General features: G+C 34.2%; 1 protein-coding gene across 1 annotated transcript in view; it reads left to right on the top strand.

Annotated features, from left to right (window-relative positions):
* Positions 1–23,296, top strand: part of LOC149790413 (ecdysone-inducible protein E75-like) — a 37,423-nt gene extending 14,127 nt beyond the window's left edge. The window contains exons 3-7 of the mRNA XM_089972461.1: positions 14,363–14,463; positions 14,840–14,984; positions 15,571–15,761; positions 17,772–18,147; positions 19,441–23,296. Coding sequence (XP_089828587.1) covers positions 14,363–14,463; positions 14,840–14,984; positions 15,571–15,761; positions 17,772–18,147; positions 19,441–19,649 — 1,022 coding nt within the window. The 3' untranslated portion in view covers positions 19,650–23,296. The remainder of the gene's footprint in view (positions 1–14,362; positions 14,464–14,839; positions 14,985–15,570; positions 15,762–17,771; positions 18,148–19,440) is intronic.
* The last annotated feature ends 704 nt before the right edge of the window (positions 23,297–24,000 follow it).

Below are 24,000 nucleotides of genomic sequence, written 5' to 3'. Positions count from 1 at the left end.
CTCATCATGGGTGAAGGGCTGATGTATCGGCCTAACCTTTAAATATAAGTTTTTCACTTTATATGGATCTCCGTACATCCATGTTCCTTTAGAAGGACATTATTTACATGCCCCGAGAAGTACATACGGAAAAACTCGATCATAAAGTACACGGACATTTTTGGACGAGAACAAGCTCTATGTGTGATCCAGTACAATGCGAATTGAATGTCTCGCGCTGTGATGTCACAATAAAAGCTACGCATGTTGATAAACAAATTCGTACTACCCTATTTTGTGACGATTAGGATCGACGTGTTCTTTACTGGACCCAGTTTAGTACCTGGACACTATTGTAAAAGTCTATAGCGATCGATAATTTTCGTCTGGAATAATGTTGATGCCATTCAAGGTGCATATCATTCAATAATCAGGATTGAACTTTGGATAAACTTTTTTTTAACACAACAGTTAATATTTCATTTAAAATGAGTAAGCGCTCATAAATGGCCTGTACGACTTTTACTTTGACAATCTGCTTAGACCGAGATTTGCCCATCATCAGTTGGCAGATCTGGGTGTATGTAGTTTGCAGTTTTAGCCAGCATATACGGTTATTGTACAATCTACTTGTAATATTAGTTTCAAGATATTCCGTGGTAATTATATTTCTGAGAACATGTTCAACTGCTCTATTTTTTTAAAACAAAAATCCTTTTAAATTTAAATTTTCCCTAAATGCGTTTTTAATAGCATTTATAAACTTCTATCCAAGGAGGTATTCTCCCTTTATTGTTGCTATTGTTTTCCATCTTCTTCCACTGTGTCACCGCTCCGGTGGCCTAGTGGTTAGAGTGTCCGCCTCAGATGCGGGAGGTCGTGGGTTCGATACCCGGCCCAGTCATACCAGAGACTTAATGTGACTGGGTGGGACATCATGCTACATGTCTGTAGTGCACATCACCATAAACTGCCACATTGCAGACATCGTAGCGATGTGACTGAAAAATTGTTTAAGCTACGTTAAAAATCCAAATCATATCATATCACATCTTTCACTATGTCCTTTTTAGATGCATTCTGAACTTTGAGGTCAATCCTGGGGACTATACCTAGAACGTATGCAGTTATTGCAGTTCGGACCACCCTGGTTGTTTACGAAGCTAGAATTGACCGAGAAGTTGCAAATACGTGACATTATTTTTTCATCTGCACATTCTCGCTCAATTCTATAGGCAATTCAATCGTAAAAATAGCAGAGGTGGTCCAAATAGATGATGGTTTCTTATTTGTGGAGAAATTTCCGACAAACAACATGCACGTTTTTCTCATGTAAATTACTGCGCCGACATACATCAGAGGTATAGTCTTGTCCCTCAGAAATAATGGAGGACGGTCCGATTTTTCAGATTGTATTGTTTCAGCTCAAAAAGCAGTTGGTCTGTACGCTGCGTTGTGTTATTTACATTATATAAGACACACCTACCTGCTGTTCTATAGTATTCGCACACTCTCATTTGTGTATACCACCCACCCCAAGCAGCAAGGAAATGAAAATGCACAAAGCTTAGTAATTTCATTCGTCAATCGATAACTTCTAAGCTGATTGTCTCCAGAAGGTCCTTGACACTGTTATCTTAATCGCGTTTCAGACTAAACAGAAACAAGCAGACAGACTGCTCACTGTCCTTTTCAGTCAGGCTACTAGAATAGTCTGTTTAAGCCAAAACTTTGTCGTCTGCGTACAGTATTTGCAATATCTAGTTTTAATATTTATAAAACAAATTACACAAATAACAGAGGAGGCACTCGTGTATACATGTGTTCAAAGAGATCTAACCCCACAATGTACGGAATTATTGAGATTATTAAAGACGGTGAACTATATCATCTATGTTGTTTGAAAACATAAATCTGCCTATGCGAACATGGCGACCATATTATTAAAGAAATTCCCGTTTGATTCAAAACGCCATGAAGTTGACATTTTTTGGGACCCCACGACGACAATCGGTTAGGATTTATAAATTGATGAATGATATGACTGAGTTTTTTCTCTTCTTTCTTCATTGAATTTTTCTTGATGTCGTATGTCTTAGAAATCGGTAAGTTGTTAAAACAGACGGGAAAGTATCAAGACTTAAACATGGGCTTATGTGGACACCCTTATAGTGTGGACATCCTTATAGCATGGATAGACACAAACGTGGGCTTATGAGGACATCCTTATAGCATGGATAGACACAAACGTGGGCTTATGAGGACATCCTTATAGCATGGATAGACACAAACGTGGGCTTATGAGAACATCCTTATAGCATGGATAGACACAAACGTGGGCTTATAAGGACATCCTTCTAGCATGGATCGACATAAACAGGGACTTATGTGGACACCCTTATAGTGTGAAGACTTAAACATGGGCTTATGAGGATATCCTTCTAGTGTGGAGACTTAAACATGGGTTGTGTGGACGTCTTTATAGTGTGGAGACTTAAACATGGCTTATGCAGACTTCCTTATAGTGCTGACATACTTAAACATGGCTATAGGCCATCCATTTAGTGCGTACGCAAAAATCTGGCAAAGCTTGACCCCCTCCCCCTCCCTGTACACATGCGTACTTTTTTTTACACCCCTCCACCTGCGTACGAACGCTTAATGCCCCCCCCCCCCCAATTATTTTGAACGGTCTATATTTAATCCACACAGAACCGATCAAAGATTAATAATATTAACGTGTTTAATAAAACAGTCCACCGACGTTGACTGTCTGGCTGCATCAAAGGAATAAGCTGTGTAACTTTAAAAAGTTTGTCTAGTGTCGGTTAAAGTTCAAACGCCGACTGAACCCTGTCGAACAGGTTACGTATTAGACAAATTATTATCGAGGTTTCTCTCCCCCCCCCCCCGTTTCCTATGTGTACGTAATTATCAGTAGACCCCCCCCCATACGCAAGCGTATGCATTTGGGTTACCCCACCTCCGCCCTCCATGCGTACGTACTAAATGGACGGCCCCTTATGTGGACTTTCTTATACTATGGACATACTTAAACATAGACTTATGTGGACTTCATTATAGTGTGGACATACATAAACATGGACATATGTTGACATCCGTATAGCGTGGCCTTAATTCAACATGTAGTTACTTGGACATCTTTTTAGTGTGGATAGCCTTAAACATTGGGCTTATAACTTGGGTATACTTAAATATGGGATTATGTGGAATTCCGTAGTGTGGATATACTTAAACGTGGCTTATGAGGATATCCGTGTAATGTGAATGGAATTAAACACCTGCGTATGAGGACATTCTTAGATAGACGTAAACATGGACTTACGTGGACATCCTCATCTTCACTAGCCAAGTTTCCGATACGTTAACCTATCAACACCTTAGCGGATCGATCAGATATTTCATTGATTCGTGTCTGTGAATTTCATTGGATACGGCGGCAAGCCACCGCATCCAATCAGAATCAAGTTGTTCAAATTTGAACACTATTCCAACTTGATCGATACAAGGAGAGTGCACAAATGGAATGGATTTATCAATAAGCAATTTTCAAATGCCGATCCGTCTTTTCACAAATACATCCGTTTTCCTCAAATACACCTGTAATGGTTTCTATCTGGTACATATTCTTACTTTCTATTTTAAACTTACAAAGTATCCTTTTGAGCTCAGTTCCCTCCACCATTTTCGGCCGATGTACAACGCACCGCGGTAACACGCTATAGGATAGTTGGCATTATATACTAAGGGAGCCAACTCATGAAACCCAATAGATGTCTCTTGGACGAAGCACTGAAATATATGTTCGATCCGCCAAGGTGTAGATAAGTTATTATGGCGAAGACGGGACATCTTTATAGTGTTTAAAGTTTTCAACATTGGCTTATGTGGCCATCCTTATAGATGGAATAATTAAACATGGGCTTGTCTCATAACTTATATCGTGGATAGGCTTTAAGATAGCCTTATGCGGATATCCTTATATCGTGGATATACTTAAACATGAGATTATGAGGACATCCTTATAATGTGTAGATACTTAAACATGGGCTTATTTGGAATTCCTTATCGTGTGGAATACTAAACATGAGCTTATGTGGAATTTCTTTTATCGTGGACATACTTAAACATGGCCTTATTAGGATATCCTTAAAACGTGGATATACTTAAACATGGGCTTAATGAAACATGGACCTATGCGGAATTCCTTTGATCGTGGATATACTTAAACATGGCCTTATGAGGATATCCTTAAAACGTGGATATAACATCGGGTCATGTGGAATTTCTTATTGTGTGGATAAATGTAAACATGGCTTTATGAGGATATCCTTATAACGTGGAAATACTTAAACATCGAGTCATGTGGAATTTCTTATTGTGTTGATAAACTTCACCATGGGTTTATAAGGACATACTTATGATGTGGACAGATACTAATATACCAGACCATCATTTATTTATGCGGACATACACATATTGAGACAATGTTGTGTGGACATACATACGTATGTGGCCATCATCAGTGTAATGCGGAATTCTACATAAGGGGCTACACATATATGGATGTACATATATGGATGTACAGTACAGTACTGTGGATGTGTTCATATAATATTTATACAAGCTTGTCTGGACATGTGTATTCATATGACCATCATATGTCTCATGGACCTGTATATGGAAGAGGTTGCATGGATGTTATCAATTCCGCACATCCGGATATTATCAACGCTTACTTTGTTCGAAAAAGGCGAAAGACTTGTTCATTGTATTTATAACATTGCCATGTTTATGGCTTTGAAACCATTCATATAGTGGTTATGTAACTAAAAGTCAGTGAAACATATTACTGAAATGTTTTATCTTTACTTTCGTGTACCTGTGCATATCTAGAACATTTGAAAAAGATATTAAAAAGTACTGATATAATTTATTTGGCATTGTGTGTCCTTGTTATTGTCAACATTGCTATCAAAAAATGAAACCTTTACCCCTCAGTCAACATTATATACCTTTTCGTAAACCAGTCTGCTCCATTAAGGAGTGACCGGAGACTTCATTTGCATATCCATAAGGGTCGGACATACGATGGGAATGGACTTTGATACCAAGTTCTGTAATTCTCGTCCTAGCTATGAGATAATTTTGTAAGACAGGAAACCATAAAAAAAGAAAGAAAACTGAGGTTTGGGTTATTTATCATATCAATACAAGTAAAGATTATTGTTATGCATATTTGATTTAATTTATATTTGATTTAATTTAATTGTTTGTTTGTTAGTTTTAATTTTTTTATAATTCCATTACATGCTATTGGAATGTAATTCTATTTACTGGATTTGATATTTTCCATAAATTCACTTCTTTTTTTCGAAAACCTAATATTAGAACTTTGCATCAAAAGCTGACATAGTTCCTAGCCCTTATTCAGAATCAGTAAAAGTTGGAGTAAACAACTTCTTTCTTTGTTTTTTTTTAAAATGACTTCGTAATGTGGGATTTATAGAGTGAAATCGAGGCAGTACTGAGAGTACGTGACTTTAGACATGTAAATAGCCTTTACATTGTTATTTCGAAATTCAGGTTTTACCAGAATGGCCAGATTTAATAGTGATGTTTTGAGAAATAATTTCAGTTGGGCTATAATTCATTAACACGTAAAGGTGTTTTGTTGTGACCAGTTTGAGTTGAAATTCTATTTTATGGAATTATTAATTCGTTTTCCTGTAAATATTTCCTGTAAATATTTAAGTGCTTATACAGAATTCTTGGACAAAGACATTTATTGAAATTTTATTCGGAATTTAAAACTGGAATATTATTTTCTGTGGTTCAACAAAGAACTGTTCACACTACAGTGTACGTCATCGCCTTCCATTTTGGTTTTTCTTCGGATCTCGAACTCAAATTTATTAGAACATTTTATTACTAGGACTTCTAATTTTTAATTCTTGGATTATTTTGGGATTTGATTGTTAAAACCATAAGTTCTTTTCCTGTTTACCTTGTTTTTCTAGGGAAATAAATTATTTGTTAAGTTTTTGCAAGGGTTGTTGGCTTCACTCTTTTTCTTGTTACTGTTTATGAGAGCCTAAAAGCTAACATTATAACCGACATTTAAAGTAAAGCTCCTTGCCCAGAGACAGCACAAAGCGGCCACTGAACCATCATGGCTCCCGCCCACCTCGCACTCCCCGCCGAAGCAAAGGACATATTGAAATGCACAGTTCTTATTAAGATTTATGCATTCAAAAATGTTATTTAACCGAATATTCCTTACAAAACTACATGGATCAGACCTACAGCCGCATTATGCTTATAATAATAGCGAATGACATAACAAATTACGACATCACATGTCATTCATAGACATAACGACCGCGGCAGTCGAGTTTATTTCAGAATCGATTCATGACACTATTTTGAGGTTTCGTCAATCAAAAATCAATATTTTTCATCATATCATAAATATAGTCGTACATTTGTGCTCATTGGAAATGAAATTTATGAAACGTATTGAAAAATTTAAACATTTTGGTTGTCAAGGATCGTTAAAGATAGTAAATGGTAGACTGGTTTCATATTTTTCAATTAACATAAATGAAATTCTCTCAAAAGATTGAAATGATTTCGACAATTCACCGTACATGTTAATTTTAAGTGTCGGACCCGCCCCCAAGAACCCCCCCCCCCAACATCAAAACAAAACAAACTAGTATTCGAAAATGTTACAAACTATACGTGTTATATCGTCTTCCTTGTTTTAAATTTAAATTAAGTAGACCTGCGTAAACAATTTTGATTGCTTGGCATGATTTTTAAACGACTTACTGGAGAGTAGGGAAAGCGTCATTCCTACAAATGGCATATCTCCAGAATTAAAAAAAACATGTTCCTCTATGTTTTTGGTTTGAAATCTGTTTTGAAATATATCTAACAAACTTGTAGCTGAACTAGTGCACTGTTTTAATTGTAGGCTATGGGGACATTAGTCATCTTAGCTTTCATTATTTATATATAAATGAACTTCAAACATTTAGTGAACGATTTTTAAACCGGAAGTATTGACTGTGAAAAGACTTCATATAAGTGCTATCGACTTTTGTCACAAAAGCCTATCACCGCATTTGAACTCGTAACCAACTGTATACGGTACTAGAACGTGCAGACACTCTCGTGGTAGTATGCGTGCTGGAACGTGCAGGCAGGCGATAGTTGTCTTATCTCGCATTCAGAGGTCCTAGGTTCGATACCAAGCAGAAACCCAATATGGAGCGAATTATTGATATGCTTGTTTAGCGGTAAGGTTGGAATAGTCCTAGTACTATTAGTGGTAATTAATGTCCTTACATTCGTCAACCATAGGGATCTTAATATACATCCTCGTAATAAAATATATATATTTATAAGTATATAGTCTTTAGAGTAATTCTCCTTAGGCCAGTGCTTGGAGTAATGCTACATTACTCCCTTATATAGATATAACCTAACTTTGCCAGTGCCAAGGTATCTTAGGACATACGATATATATATATCTAAAGTTTCGAGAGTGTCTGCACGTTCTAGTACCGTATATGAACGGCAACCGAAACATCATTTTATGGTGATGTGGAGGTGGCCGTGGTAGTATGCGTGCTGGAACGTGCAGGCAGGCGATAGTTGTCTTATCTCGCATTCAGAGGTCCTAGGTTCGATACCAAGCAGAAACCCAATATGGAGCGAATTATTGATATGCTTGTTTAGCGGTAAGGTTGGAATAGTCCTAGTACTATTAGTGGTAATTAATGTCCTTACATTCGTCAACCATAGGGATCTTAATATACATCCTCGTAATAAAATATATATATTTATAAGTATATAGTCTTTAGAGTAATTCTCCTTAGGCCAGTGCTTGGAGTAATGCTACATTACTCCCTTATATAGATATAAACAGACACTGCTATTTTTGCTATTGTATGCACATTGTGGAGCTGCAAACAATGGGACCAATCTGTTTAAGACGAACCAGTAGTTCTAACTTGTTGGTGTTTTAACGGCACAGCAAAACAAGTAGGTCATTCAGTACCGTGGCGCTCGGAATAAAGTGCCTTGACCGAATTCCGTGCCACGGTAGCTAACCTAAGATGATCTTTTGAACCCGCAACCTTTCATTTGCGAGTTTGGCAAGCTAACCACCGTACCCGCTGGTCCATATATATTTAATTGCCTTTAGGCCGGTCCTATATATACCTGGTCAGAATCTTGGTCTTACAGCATAAATGCCGAATATGTAGTCAAATAATTTACAGCATTTATTTTCAATGGTAGAAAGAAATAACATTTGTATTGAAACAAATAATTTATTACTGATAATGAAAAGTAACTCGTTTTGTTGAAGGTCAATTGTTTGATATATATATATATATATATATATATATATATATATATATATATATATATATATATATATATATATATATATATATATATATATATATATATATATATAAATATATTAATTTAAAAATACACTTTCATTTTTAAAGAATTAGCAAACTTATTTTTATGATATTAGTTTATACTTTCGCTAGTTAAGTTATTCTGTAAATTAGAATAATTTAAAAATATTCTTAACTAATTGTAAACCGGGGACATAATTCCCAAAAATAGATATGTATATAGAAATTAAATGTTTATTATACATAATACAAATATTAATGAAACTGTTTATCTCTATTTATTTACAAATTTTAAAGATAGTTATCAATAGAGATATATGTATCTTTAAGATCCAGTTGATGTATTTTTAGGTATTAAAATATCATTAATCTGTGCTGTATATGCATATTACCATGTCAGTTATTCGTTAAAGAATAAGACAGGTTAAAAATGTAAGCTATGACGTCATCTTGTTTATGTCATATTGTTTATATCATTGATCACTCAGAATCAGAATATATTTAATGACGTAAGCACTGATATTGAATTCAGTTTGAATTCAGTCTGATGAAGCAATAAAGTGAAAACGGTCACACATTCTACGTGTTGGTGTTTTTTATTTTATAATTTATCAAGGAAACCTGGACAACACCATGACATCAACATATGATCCACGGATTAGCAATAGAAAGACTTATTTAAACACAACAATGAAAAAATTAGCGGAGAAACAGATGAAAACTGGACTACACGCACGCTTTCTTGAAAATTGTCTGGAAGACAATCTTGTGCCAAAAGGATTGCGTTTAAAACTAAAAAGTCATATTGTGAATGATACAGCATCAAAGAAGTTTCAAGAATGTATTGACTCCCTATTGGAAAAGGTATCTTTGGAAATATGTAACAGACTAAAAGAAGAACATCAGAGGAGAGTGATCAAAATAGAGAGAAGAACTAGGAGCACATAGAGATGAACTAAACACTTTGATAAAAAGGCAATACTGGCATTTTGTATGAAGAACTTTAAAGAAAAAACGTAATCTAAACAAGATGAACTATTATCAAGTTAACTTAAAAAGTACAGAATTTGCAGAGAGAGAACAACAATTTTCCAGGACAACGAGAAACATCAGCATAAAATTACTAGAGAGAAATCAAAAAGAGATAATCAACAACCAAATAAATCAGCAGAGGAAATTAACTTCATCAATATAAAAAATAAACCTGCAGTAACTAAGAATCACACACGGAATAAACAGCAACCCAAAAATTAAAAAGAAATGGAACAGCAAGACTTACTTGTTAACCAAATCATACAGAAAACAATGATAGACCCATTCAAAACCATTCCAAATATGATCAAGAAAAAAACTTAATATCCCCAGGCACACAAAAGTCAACCTATCCAGATGCAGTACAAATTGGGGCGAAGAAAATTACACAGTTGTTGTTGTGGGGTTTAACGCCATTTTCAGCACACGATAGGCTATGTATGGCGGCCAGTATTAATGGTGGAGGAAGAACCCTGGAAACCCCCGGAAAGAACCACCGACCCACGAGAAGCTACTGGCAAGCTTTCTCACATACCCACATTGGCCGAATCCTAGACTCGAACCCACGCAGACAGAGGTGAGATGGCAGTGATCCGTAACGGAGAGCATTTAAGACCACTTGACCACTCGGAGCCCCAAAATTACACAGAATTCCAACATGATCGTAATAGCAACAATGCAAAGACTAATGAAAACCCTTAAGGATCTGTTGTAAACAACACAAACAGAAGAAAAAATAGGAGATTTATTAGAATACAAAACAAGAACAGATAGAGGAAAGAAAAGAAAAGAAAAAAGGAAATCGAAAGAGGAAAAGAAACTGTGTTAAACCTTTCTCAGTGAATTCTAGCTAATAGCGATTACATTCTTCTAGGTATGGGGTTATCATATTGTCCGAAAATCAAAGTGCATGATAATATTAATTTAGCAGAAGCATTTTGTTAAAATTAGCTTTTTCTCACAATCATGTACTTATTCACAATGTGAAAGTAGTTTCAAGCTACAAAATAAGCCCCTTTTCAATAAAAAGAATCATCATTTACACCTTCTAGTGGACGAGATATTTATCTCGACTTTTATATTGAAGCAGCTAAACAAATATCAGTCCTAAAAGAAAACATTTTACAAACATATCTAAAGAAGAACTAAATTCTTTACGTACCTTATCACAAGGTGAATGTATTATTATCAAAAAAGCTGATAAGTCTAGCATCATAGTAATAATGAATAAGGAGGATTATATTGAGAAGTAGAAAGATCATTAAATGATGACGAATACAAAACTTTCCTGTAATCCTTCTGAGGAAAATAAAGAAAAAATAAGCAAATGTATTAATCAAATCTCTATACACAGTTGCTCCATACATGATGAACTATATATCTTCCCAAATAAAATACGCACACCTCAGTTTTATATTTTACCCAAAATACATAAAACGGTTGAAAATTCACTACCTTTAGGATATCTAGGTAGACCCATTATTTCTACATGTAACTCAATAACAAATAATATATAGCAATATATTGATCATATTTTACAACCACTGATGAAATCGCTACCTTCATATGTCAAAGATACTTTTGATTTCATTACCAAATTGAAATCTTGACTGAAACTAACTAAAATTTCATTCCTAGTTACACTTGATGTGGTTTCACTCTGCACGAATATACCATACAATGATGGTATCGAAGCGTGTAAATATTCTCTTGAAGAAAACGAATATACATGTCAACTATCAAAAGATCATGTTTGTAATTTGATAAAACTTGTGCTCGAAAATAACTTTTTCAATTTGGTAATGCAAACTATCTCCATATAATGGGAACAACAATGAGTAGTCCTAATGGCACCTTCTTATGCATCTTTATTTATGGGGAAGTTAGAAAATGATTCTCTTACTACAGAGGTGGGCAAACTTTCCAGTGCAAGTGCTGCATACACAAATTTACACCTTGTCATGGTCCGCATAGTTCATTAAGTAAAATAATTAATATTTAAAATAGCAAAAACAAAAGGTTTTTCTAAATAACATCTAATTAATTTTCAGTTGTTAATATGTGTTCTTAATATTTGAAAACTTAAACTTAAACTTCAAAAGAAGCACATTTATTTGATAAACAGAGTAACATAAACAGAGTCAGTGCGAATGATGACTTGTTCCTAGGCCGCATGAAAACCCTTGGCGGGCTGCATGAAAGCCCTTGGCGGGCCGCATGCGGCCCGCGTGCCGTAGTTTGCCCACCCCTGTAAGACTTAATAAATGCCTCTTAAAACCAGATGTTTGGTTAAGATTTTTAGACGATATCTTATGATTTGGAGTTATTCATTAGAAGACCTTTATTATTTTATAGACACTTTAAACAAATTACATCCAACAATAAAATTTACATTCAATGTGTCTAAAACTAAAGTATCATTTTTGGACGTAGAGGTCGTGAAAAATGAAAATAATGGCATCACTACCATGGTTCGTATTAAAAACACGAATATTCATCAATATGTTGAATATTCTTCATGCCATCCTAAATCGGGATACCATATATTCAAGCAAAAATATACAGAAGAATTATTTCGGATGACGCTGTTTTTAAATCATCTTTGACAGAGTTAGGTCAGCATTTTATAAATAGAAATTATCCTACTGAAATCATTAATACTGCTTTCCAAAAAGTATCTTCTCTTACACAACTTGAATCTTTACAATGTAAAATCAAAAATAGAAATGAAGATATCATTCCTTTTGTTATTGAATATAATCCAAGTTTGCCCAATATAGGTATAATTATCAATAAATGTTGGGATTTTTAAAAATTATCATGTAAGGCAAGTGTTAAATCGCTACACGAAAGCAAACTGAACTTGCTTATAAAAGGACTAGCTTCTCGTGGGTCGGTGGTTCTTTCCGGGGTTTTTCCCGGGTTCTTCCTCCACCATTAATACTGGCCGCCATGTATAGCTGTGTGCTGAAAAATGGCGTTAAACCCTACAACAACAACAACAATATAAAAGGATTAAGAATCTTAAAGATTTCCTAATTAATTCTAAACTAGAAAAAACATATAAAATAGGATCATCAACTAAATGTAACAGACCTAGATATTCGCAATGTTCTTTCATTAATGAAAATACTTATTTCAGTAGTAATAATACGAAAGAAACTTTTAATATGCGTTGTGATACTTATTGTGCAACATCAAATGTTATTTATTTGATCACATGCAAACAAATGTGGCAACTAATATATTGGGCAAACCAGTCAACACATATCTAAACGTATGAACCAACATAGACATATATATAATCACATACATTATTAATAATATAGCTTTTAAAGTGTTGGTATAATGCAATTTGATCTGGCAATACTATTGGTATATCAAATTGTGATCCGCCCATGGCACACACACACACACACACACACACACACACATTTTTATATGAGAAATTTCCACTAATTGATCATTAACGTATTAGTAAACTAACGATACAAATATTAATAATTCCCATCTTCTCAATGAATTAAACATAGTGCAGAATTTCACCGAAATCTCATGTAAGGGAGATAATACGGGGAAGTATGTGGGGTGAGAGAAAACAAGATAACTGAACTTGTACTAAGTAACCTACAAGAACCTGGGTCTTCGTAGGTTAGTTGTAAACGTTCCATTGAATTTTAATAAAGTATCCATAATACCAATGATGCAAAGTCGCAATAGTCTGTCAAGATTTGTAAGGTACAATTTTTGAAGGACTGATATACATACTGTAATCTCTTTAATGCTTTGTTTAATTTAATTTTTTTCCTTATGTTTGATAAACCATATTAATATGGGTCTAAAAACGTATTATTTAATATTAAAATGTCCGAAGGCCGAGCTATCCTCCCTCAGTCTTTCTCTATCACTGTGTGGGCTGGTAAGGTATCAGACTAATCAATAAATAAAGAACCATAGAGGTAGGCTATGAATGAATGCCTTTATGATACGTTTTCCTAACTCCACCTCTCTCTCTGTCTCTCTCTCTCTTGACCTTCATAGAAGGAAACCAGCAAAAATCCGTTAAAAACGAGCGTGGCTGATTTTCGCCTGTATGTCAAGCAGCGATGTCTCTGGACTGAATGATGGAAAAACGAGTCATACGAAGTAACGGAAATGGGAAAGTTAGAAATGGATGATAAAAACAATTGTATGGTTGGTAGGAATGTTAATTAAATTATAATAATGACTTATTAGACGAAGTGTAAATACGTTTAAATGTTTGAATTACCTCTTGTCGGTTCATCGTTTCGCTTAGTTTATATTGCCGACTCGTTTAAAAATGCTAACCGGTATGTGAAAGCCAGCCGAAACCAGCCGGTATGTGAAAGCCGAATTAATTACATTGGGTTGGATACTATTTTCTATGTTTTATAATCAGTTTTGCATACATTAAATTTCAGAGTCTTTTCGTAGTGGGCTCGTTACATTTGTCTTGGAACAAAATCATAGCATTTACACGCCATGTGACTTAAGTGCAGATATCCTTTTGCAACACGCATTGTTGATATGCGGCTTGGGGACTTACTTCATTCCGCTTTAATTTTTACTTACTTAATCTAAGCCACATAGTATTGAGTTCGTATAGCATACGTAATGAAAATGTGTTTAATGAGTGTCGAGTTTGAAGTATTTTCTTGTGCTTAATAAATCAAAGTTAACGTTGATTCATTAAACTTCGATCGTTTCGTAATGTTACCACGAAAAATTACACGTTCACCATTTTTCTATAATCGTCTATTGGGATTGATAACAACGACGAAAATGGCTGTGACGACGATAGTTACTTAAATGATTAACTTTGGGTTTTTTAAAATTCTTTTTTATTTTGTTATTTTTTACTTTTACAGAAAAGTTCGGATCTGGAAAGGATGAGCATATACTTTGTAGAGTATGCGGAGACAAATCATCCGGATTTCACTATGGGGTTTTTTCGTGTGAGGGGTGCAAGGTAGGGGTATTTCTTGGCTTTTTTAATGAATGCATGCATACCTACCTACCTACCGACATACATGCATGCATGCATGCATGCATACATACATACATACATACATACATAGATAGATAGATAGATAGATACATACATACATTACATACATACATACATAGATACATACATACATACATACATACATATACATACATACATAGATAGATACATACATACATACATACATAGATAGATACATAGATAAATAGATAGATAGATAGATAGATAGATAGATACATACGTACATACATACATACATGCATGCATACATACAGCCAGATTAGTGCGTGAAAAGTTAGTGTTTTGGTTTTTGTATTATTATTATTATTACTTGCAGGGATTTTTCCGCCGAACTGTTCGTCAGAAGGTAGAGTATAAGCCCTGTGAAAATCCTAAGGGATGCCTTATCATGAGAATCAGCCGAAACAGGTGTCAGTACTGCCGACTTCAGAAATGCCTTGCCGTTGGCATGTCACACGAAGGCATGAACAGTTTGAATTCATTTCTTTCTATTTCCTTATTCGTTTGGGGTTCATTTTACTCTCTTTCATTCACTGTTCTGTCGTTAACGTCTTTCTTTTCTTTTCCCCTTTGCTTTCATTATTCTGGTAATTATTTTAAAGTAAAAGAAAACGTTTTGAGATAATTAATTAGTTTTATTATTTGATTTTTCAATTTGCTCCTTCTAAAGTATATTTCTCTTTAAATATTTTTTCCGAGCTTTGTATGCGTGTTAAATGGTTAAATTTAAATTGTAAATAGACAAGAAACATTTCCTTCATTGTGGAAAAGAAAAACGTTAAAAGAAATTATTAGCATTTGTACAGATTTCAACTTTTTAATTTGCATATTTCTGATATCCATAAGATAAATTACTTTTAATCAGTTATTTAAATATATTTGGGATATGCAACAGTATTTGAAAATGGTTTAATTTACCAGAATAATTTCTATCTAAAAATGTAAATTTGTAATATTTTGGGGTTTATTTGTCAGTCGTAATGTAAGTTTGTTTTGTTTCCTCCTTATTTTGAGGATTATTCCATTTGGTTTATCTTTTTTCCTCAGCTGTTCGTTTAGGACGGTGCCCAAAGAAAGATCGTCCATCCAAGTCATGTTTTATGTATATGCCTTCCGATGGCACATTTTATTTGGACCGACAGTTGCGAACAGAGCAGCTAGTGCTAACAGTCCACGATGCTTATCGGAAGGCCAGCACTATGTATGACGAGTTCGCCATGCGCATTAATCCACATATGGTAAGACAAGAGTAACGGTTAAAGTGTTTAATACATATTTTTAATTTTTTTTTCTACTGCAGAGAGAGAAGATTCTTTTGGCTACTTCTTTACGGTCAGATAAAAATTAGTAAGGTTTAAAAAATAGAATCCCATTTGTTATATTTGCTTAATGTCACGTACAAGTAAATGTTCCCATTCTTAGACAGTATATACAAGTAGTCACTCTGTCTTTGAACTAAGTCAGTGAGAATGTCTGACGAGGTGGAATGGAAGTCACGGGCACTATATCAAAAGTTTAGTCTCATTCGACCAGATTCTCATGTGACTCCCAAAATGTACTTTGGTTGATGGTCTCGAGAGACTAGTTGAGGTATGGGAAATTGGTTGTTCCCAATAGGTGTAGCGAATTTCTTTTATCTTCAGCTCGAAAAATATATCTATACCTTACAGTCCACGAACACAATTTACATTTAACCAATAAACATACATCTAGTCAGAATGCCCTTAGAGGTTGTATAATATATTTTGTGCAAGTGCATAATGTATTTGGCTTTATATGGGAGGGAGTGTCACATTCTGACGATTTGCAAAATTATCTTGAATGAAAACATTGATTTTTTTACATATGAATATTTTATGTTGCGGTTCCATAACCTAGAAACAAAAATATTAAAGTCGTGCATTATAAAGAGTTTGAGTTATTTTAAAGATTGCTGACTATTTTGTCAACCAATTTGCATCTTGCAAGATTTTCGGTGATCCTCATTTTGAGACTTGCAGTAGTTTGTGTAGAATGGTGTCCCTCTCAGAGTTATTGGAGCACCGTTGAAAGCTGGGAAAGCACAAACCAAAGTCGTCAGCCCAACAGTGCAGAGAACAGAATGTTTTTATGCTTAGATATCTTTTGTTTACTTGGAATGACATTTATATTTGATGATTATTAGGAAAACTAAGTGCTGTGTGAACGAGTTAACACACGAAAATGACTAAATATTCTAATTATGTTAGCAAAAATCACTTACACTGCCTGTCTTTGAAATACAGAAATTAATTTTGATTGTAAGTATTACTATTTTGTAAAGTACACTTATGAAATTATAAAATATAAATAATAAAAGTACTCCTAGCTTTTTTCTTAACAAAAAATAATTTACTTCCAAAGTTTAGGAAGTTGAAATAGCCATGCAGAGCAAGCAGTCTTCCACATCATAAGTGAGGTTTATCTGTGTACTATCAAACCGAAATCAACCTTCATCATTATGATATAAAAATAAAGGAAGCTATAGGCAACTTCCCTGTGAGATACCATTTAAAAAGAAAATAAAAAATAAAAAGACGATCCAGTGGTAAAAGTCAAAGTAATACTATTTCTTCAAATTTTGAACCTTGGGTAAAAATGTAAAATTGTGGAGATGTACCTTAAGATGAACATTTACCCCATTCATGTTCTCTTTTTCATTATTATATATGATTGTCCAAATAAAATGATACATTAATGTTGATGCCATATATGAAAATAAGCTCATTATATCTATTTTTCTCTTCCCAATACAATAATATTCAAAGCAGCTTTGTGTGTTAAATGTACTTAGAGTTGTAGGGCATAGAAATAACATCAAATTACTGCTGGATTAATGTAAAAGAAAATAAATCAAGTATCTTCTTTAGTTTTCTTTAAAAACTTAACTTAAGGAGCAAATTGTGAGAAAACAATTTTACAGAATTTTACCATTTGATCATTGAACAATGTGATACTGATCAGTTCCATCAATGTTCATATTGCAGAGTTTTCCGTAAAACATTAGGAATAAATGTGGCAAATTTCATTGTGTTATCTTTTAGCATAATATTAGTACAGTTTTTAAAAATGATTAAGAGTGTCCCAAAACTTATAGTGCCCCAAGATTTACAAGATAATGTCTTAAGATGTACAGTCATTACGATATATACTTGTATGCAAAACATTTAAGCACAGCCACTTTTTGGGATGTTTTTCATTTTAAATTAAATGTTTTCTTTCCTTTTCAGAAGAACGTTATACGCTCTGAGGATGATGTTAGGACACTTTACCTGCGGTATCTGCCAAGTACAGTTCGATTCATAACATCATTTGCACGGGAAATCCCTTTGTTCAAATCATTACCACATGAAGACCAAAAGATTCTGGTTAAAGCCAGCATTCTAGAATCTTCTGCCATCTATGACTCATGCAATGTTGAACTGGACGGTGAAGGCTGGGCAAACAACAAACTGGGTTTTGCTGTTCCAAAGGAGAGTTTTGAGTACATTGGGATAATTGGTCAACTATTTTTAACGTTGAGGAAGGTGATAGAAAAGATTCAAAGACACGAGTACACCGAAGTAGAACTATCTCTGATGTGTGCCTTAGTTCTATTCTGTCCCGGTAAGAGCTTTTACTTTGGTGTATGTAAATGTACTATCTATCTTTCATCTATCTATCTGTCTCTCTGTCTAGCTAGCTAGTCATCTGTCTTCTGATTACAGTGATCATTTCGCCTGTCTCTCTTATTGTCTGTTTGCAGATGTTCATAAAGTATATCATATTGTAAGAAAACATAAGGAAAAAGGTGAAACATGAGAGTTCAAATTCTTTCTTACATGATCATTATCCCCACCATAAATGATGTATGAATTGCTTAAAACACATTTTTCAAAATGTATTAAAATAGCCATTTCACTGCCGATGTCTGAGTCATTCTGATACAAGGAACTCCTTTAAGCAAGGTCAGCTTGAAATATTCTGATCATATGTGAATGTATCCTCAAAACCTCTATTGTAGATATGGTGGAGTCCAAGTCTTTGGATAAAATTAAAGCCTGAAACTTAATTAGCAACAAATGCTCAAATAACATGGTCATTACAATATGTCATTGTTAAGTATGTCATTGCAATATGCCATTGTTCTATACATCTTCAAAATATGCCATTGTTAAGTACATCATCACAATCTGCCATTGTTTAGTATGTCATCACACTATGCTACTGTTAAGTATGTCATCAAAATATGCCACTGTTAAGTATGTCATCACAATATGCCATTGTTTAGTATGTCATCACAATATGCAACTGTTAAGTATGTCATCACACTATGCCTCTGTAAAGTACATCATCACAATATGTCATTGTTTAGTATGTCATCACAATATGCCACTGTTAAGTATGTCATCACATTATGCCATTGTTTAGTATATCATCACAATACACAACTGTTAAGTATTTTCATCACAATATGCCACTGTAAAGTACACCATCACAATATGCTATTGTTAAGTATGTCATCACAATAAATCACTGTTAAGTATGTCAGCACAATATGTCAATGTTAAGTATGTCATCACAATATGTCACTGTTAAGTATGTCATCATATTATGTCACTGTTAAGTAGGTCATCTCAATATGTCACTGTTAAGTATGTCATCACAATATGTCACTGTTATGTATGTCAACACAATATGTTACTGTAAAGTATGTCATCACAATATGTCACTGTAATGTATGTCATCACAATATGTCAGTGTTATGTATGTCACCAAAATATGTCACTGTTAAGTATGTCATCTCAGTTTAATAGGTCTTATGATTTGATATAAGTATCTTGATTACCTATTTAATCATTTTATCGACATCCATTTTGAGGATTATGTTGCTTTTATTATTTTATTTTTTATTTTCAGATCGAGCTGGTCTTTCATCAAAGATTCTGCTAGAAAATATGGAATCGGACATAGCCCTTGCTCTGAAGTACCAGCTTCTTTTGAACCATGGGGATGGGTGCCTTTCATTCGCAAGAGCTGTGGAAGTTTTGACTTCCTTGAGAGACACTGCAACACGATTTCTTGATGATCTTCTTAATGCTCAAGTAGAAATGGACCAGTCATCTTAACGTGGAAGTGAACTGTTGTAGTACTTTATTTTTGGTTGCTCCTGAGAATGTTAGATAGCCTGACAAGGTGTTGGTATTCTCTGACCGATTCCTTGATGGTTTTCCACATCTCTATCAGTCGGAAATTCCCCACAGATGATTTGACAAATACTATGTTTGTATGCATTATAAAATCTCAGCAGAAAGTTCCATGGCTGCATCTTGTGCAAATCCATGCTTTTTCATGAGCATTTCCACTAAAATGTTCTGAAATGTGCATTTTTTATCACTCGTGGGATTCTTGTGACATAATTCTTTTTTAATTCCATATTTGACATTCTATTAGAATTTAATTTTTCGAGCTATTCCACAGTTGAGATCATAAATAGTACCCACAATGCAATTCCTTGATGTAGAAATTACACTGCTTACTGCATATTGCTTCTCCCAATCTCATAGTTGCATAATAATTTTCCTTTGATGATAATGGTAGCAATACCAATACAGCTCATTCTGGATATCCCACTGAATTTCACAAGAAAATTATATAGAAATTCCACCATGTATAATGCTGTGGAATCTCTGACTATGGACATTATATGGAAATTCCACCATGTGTAATGCTGTGGAATCTCTGACTATGGACATTATATGGAAATTTCACCATGTATAATGATGTGGAATCTCTGACTATGGACATTATATTGAAATTCCACCATGTGTAATGCTGTGGAATCTCTGACTATGGACATTATATGGAAATTCCACCATGTGTAATGCTGTGGAATCTCTGACTATGGACATTATATGGAATTTCCACTATGTGTAATGCTGTGGAATATCTGACTATGGACATTATATGGAATTTCCACTATGTGTAATGCTGTGGAATCTCTGACTATGGACATTATATGGAATTTCCACTATGTGTAATGCTGTGGAATCTCTGACTATGGACATTATATTGAAATTCCACCATGTGTAATGCTGTGGAATCTCTGACTATGGACATTATATTGAAATTCCACCATGTGTAATGCTGTGGAATATCTGACTATGGACATTATATGGAATTTCCACTATGTGTAATGCTGTGGAATCTCTGACTATGGACATTATATGGAATTTCCACTATGTGTAATGCTGTGGAATCTCTGACTATGGACATTATATGGAAATTCCACTATTGTAATGCTGTGGAATCTCTGACTATGGACATTATATGGAATTTCCACCATGTGTAATGCTGTGGAATCTCTGACTATGGACATTATATGGAATTTCCACTATGTGTAATGCTGTGGAATCTCTGACTATGGACATTATATTGAAATTCCACCATGTGTAATGCTGTGGAATCTCTGACTATGGACATTAAATGGAAATTCCACCATGTGTAATGCTGTGGAATCTCTGACTATGGACATTATATGGAAATTCCACCATGTGTAATGATATGGAACCTCTGACTATGGACATCTGTATGATTCATGTCAAAACTTGGTGTTTAACAGTAAATTCCTAAAACTCTAAGCACTGAGACCTCCATTGTTTTGTAAGAGTTTTATTTTGCCTCCTATTTTCAGACATTGCAGTCATGAGAAAGATTAACTCCAGGACTGAGCATGTCATTTGGTTTATAGGTAGTATCTGAGTGATTATTGTTTGAGTTACTGGCTTTATTGTATTGGCATTAGCATGGGACCATATTTAGAGACTAAGTATTTAATGAAACAGTTTTCAATTAAGTTGTTTATGATATTTGTCCCCATTCATCCTGGTTATGTAAAGAAGAAAAAGAAAGAAAATGAAGTGTCTTGACAACTGAGACTAAAAAAAGTGTTTTTGGTGGAATTTTCGAGTTGTATAGAAATGTTAAGCATTAAGTTGAATTTGTCAGGAATTTTTACTTTGTCTGCTGTGTAGACTTCGATAAAATTCATAACATTCCTAGAAAACTCAATGTTGATATATAATGTGTCAAAACAATGCTTATCAAGAATGGTGGGAATGAGCTACTCCATTGTCATTGACTTTAAAAAATCCCCCACCCCCTTTAATATGCATAGATACTTAACCTTTATGACAACTACCAGTGAATACTTAGAACGTGCTTTTGGATGAATGGACATTTTATATCTTGAGTACATGCATATCTGATTATTAGTTTGTATATTGTCATGTTTTTATTATACTGCTTAAAATAAGTTTGGTTTCAATTTTTAAATCATTTGCAAATCAATTGTGGGATTTCTGTGTGACACTATGAAAGCCTGCGATCAAATGCTCAGAGAGAGAGAGAGAGAGAGAGAGAGAGAGAGAGAGAGATGTGTGTGTGTGTGTGTGTGTGTGTGTGTTTGTGTAATTTCAACAATATATCTTAAAAGTACAGATGTACAAATTTTGATTGGTCAAGCTTTGGTTGGACTTTATCAAATCATAATCCAGGCCTTGATACCACCAATAGAATAATAACTGGATCTGAATGTCCATTCCAGCAATCTTGCCTCTCGATCACAGAACTTCACTCCACAACAAATTTTAATTGAAAATAATTTTCACCAATCAAATGGCTGCATTTTATACATTTTGAGATATATTTCAATGTCTGTAGTGACATTTAAAAGTTTCATGATGGAAATGCCGGGTATTAAAAACTTTAGGTTAGGCTTATGTTTGATCATTCAAATGTCTAAGGTCCCGACATATTAGTTTGACCATTCAAATGTCTAAAGTCCCAACTTAAGTTTGACCAGTTAGATGTCTGTTGTCTGACTTAAGTTTGACCATTCAAATGTCTAAGGTCCCGACATAAGTTTGACCATTCAGATGTCTAAAGTCCCAACTTAAGTTTGACCAGTCAGATGTCTATTGTCTGACTTAAGTTTGACCATTCATATGTCTAAGGTCCCAACTTAAGTTTGACCAGTCCAGTATCTAAGGTCCCGACTTCAGCTTTAAGATCAGTTGGTGAAAGGTGGGCCAAGATTCAATAACTTCAGTTTCAGACCAAATCAAGGTTTCATTGGTCAAATCAAGCAAATATCAGCTATACTTTATAATGCAAAATAGTTATTTTCTAACCTTTTTTAAAATGTAAATTAAAATTATCATATCCAGTTTTAAATTTCACAACACATGGGGTTTACAAGTGACTTGAGAGAGTAAAGTATTTCATAGAAATGAAATTTAATAGGTAAAAAAAAATTCAAGAGAGTTTTGGGTTCTGAGTTTCCTTAAGTTCGAAGTTATAATGTACATGTTAAGTTTACATATTTTGAGCTACATGTATATTTCAGTTGGATATACAACTGGCTATCTAGGATGTAAGCTTCACATTTTTGATTGCAGATTTTGATGTAGTTTTTCGCATGCCTATATTTCTACTTACGCCATTTTGATTCATGCCATTCTCATATTAGCCAATTCGTCTTTCACATTTTTAACCCGGTGACATAATGCAATATGTGTAACATTTGTATTGTATGCTATATTTATTTAGACTGTTCACATTTGATGGCGTTGTTGTTATTTGTTAAAGGTAATTTATAAACTACTTATTTATTTTGTTTAATTCATTCATGATGTTGATAAAATCAATCTGCATCCAATGTATATTCATTATTTTTTTGTCTTTGACTGTGGTCATTAAAATTCAGGTTGATGTATGTACATGTATTTTATTTTAGACACACATACCTAATATAATAATAATAATAATAATAATAATAATGATGATGACTTTGTATTGCACCTAATCTATAGAAGCTCTAAGCGCTTTACAACATTAGACAACACATATAAGATAAGAAACATAATAATATTATTACAAAAACAAACAACATGAAATTAGAAAAACATTAAAAAATTACTTTATATTGGTAAAGTCCATCTGGAGTCACGAATACCGAAATTTCGTTTGCTTTTTCTGTTATTGGAATTTGCCAACAATCCTTTCAGAAGTTCAAATTTGGTGACATAATTGGCATTTCTGATCTTATCAATGCAGTCATCGATTCTTGGTAATGGGAATGAATCTGTTTCTGTCACACTATTCACCTTAGTAGTGAATAGGGACGATTCAGCGACAATGGGAATTAGCATTACAGACCCCCCTGGGACTGTTTAGCGACTATGTAAATTTAACATTAACCACCCTGGGACTGTTTAGCGACTATGTAAATTTAACATGGACGAAAAATAGTGGGACTGTTTAGCGACAAGGGAAATTAACATGGGAAATAGATTTTGGGACTGTTGAGCGACAAGGGGAATTGAACATGGGAATATGGGAATGTATAGCGTCAAGGGAAATTTAACATGGGATTTTTTTGAAAAAAAAATAATAAAAAAAAATAAATAAAAAAAGGGT

The sequence above is a fragment of the Sinohyriopsis cumingii genome, chromosome 10, assembly GCF_028554795.1.
Source record: "Sinohyriopsis cumingii isolate HCF-2022 chromosome 10, ASM2855479v2, whole genome shotgun sequence".
Classification (NCBI taxonomy): Eukaryota; Metazoa; Mollusca; class Bivalvia; order Unionida; family Unionidae; genus Sinohyriopsis; species Sinohyriopsis cumingii.
This window is presented reverse-complemented; position numbering and strand designations above follow the sequence as displayed.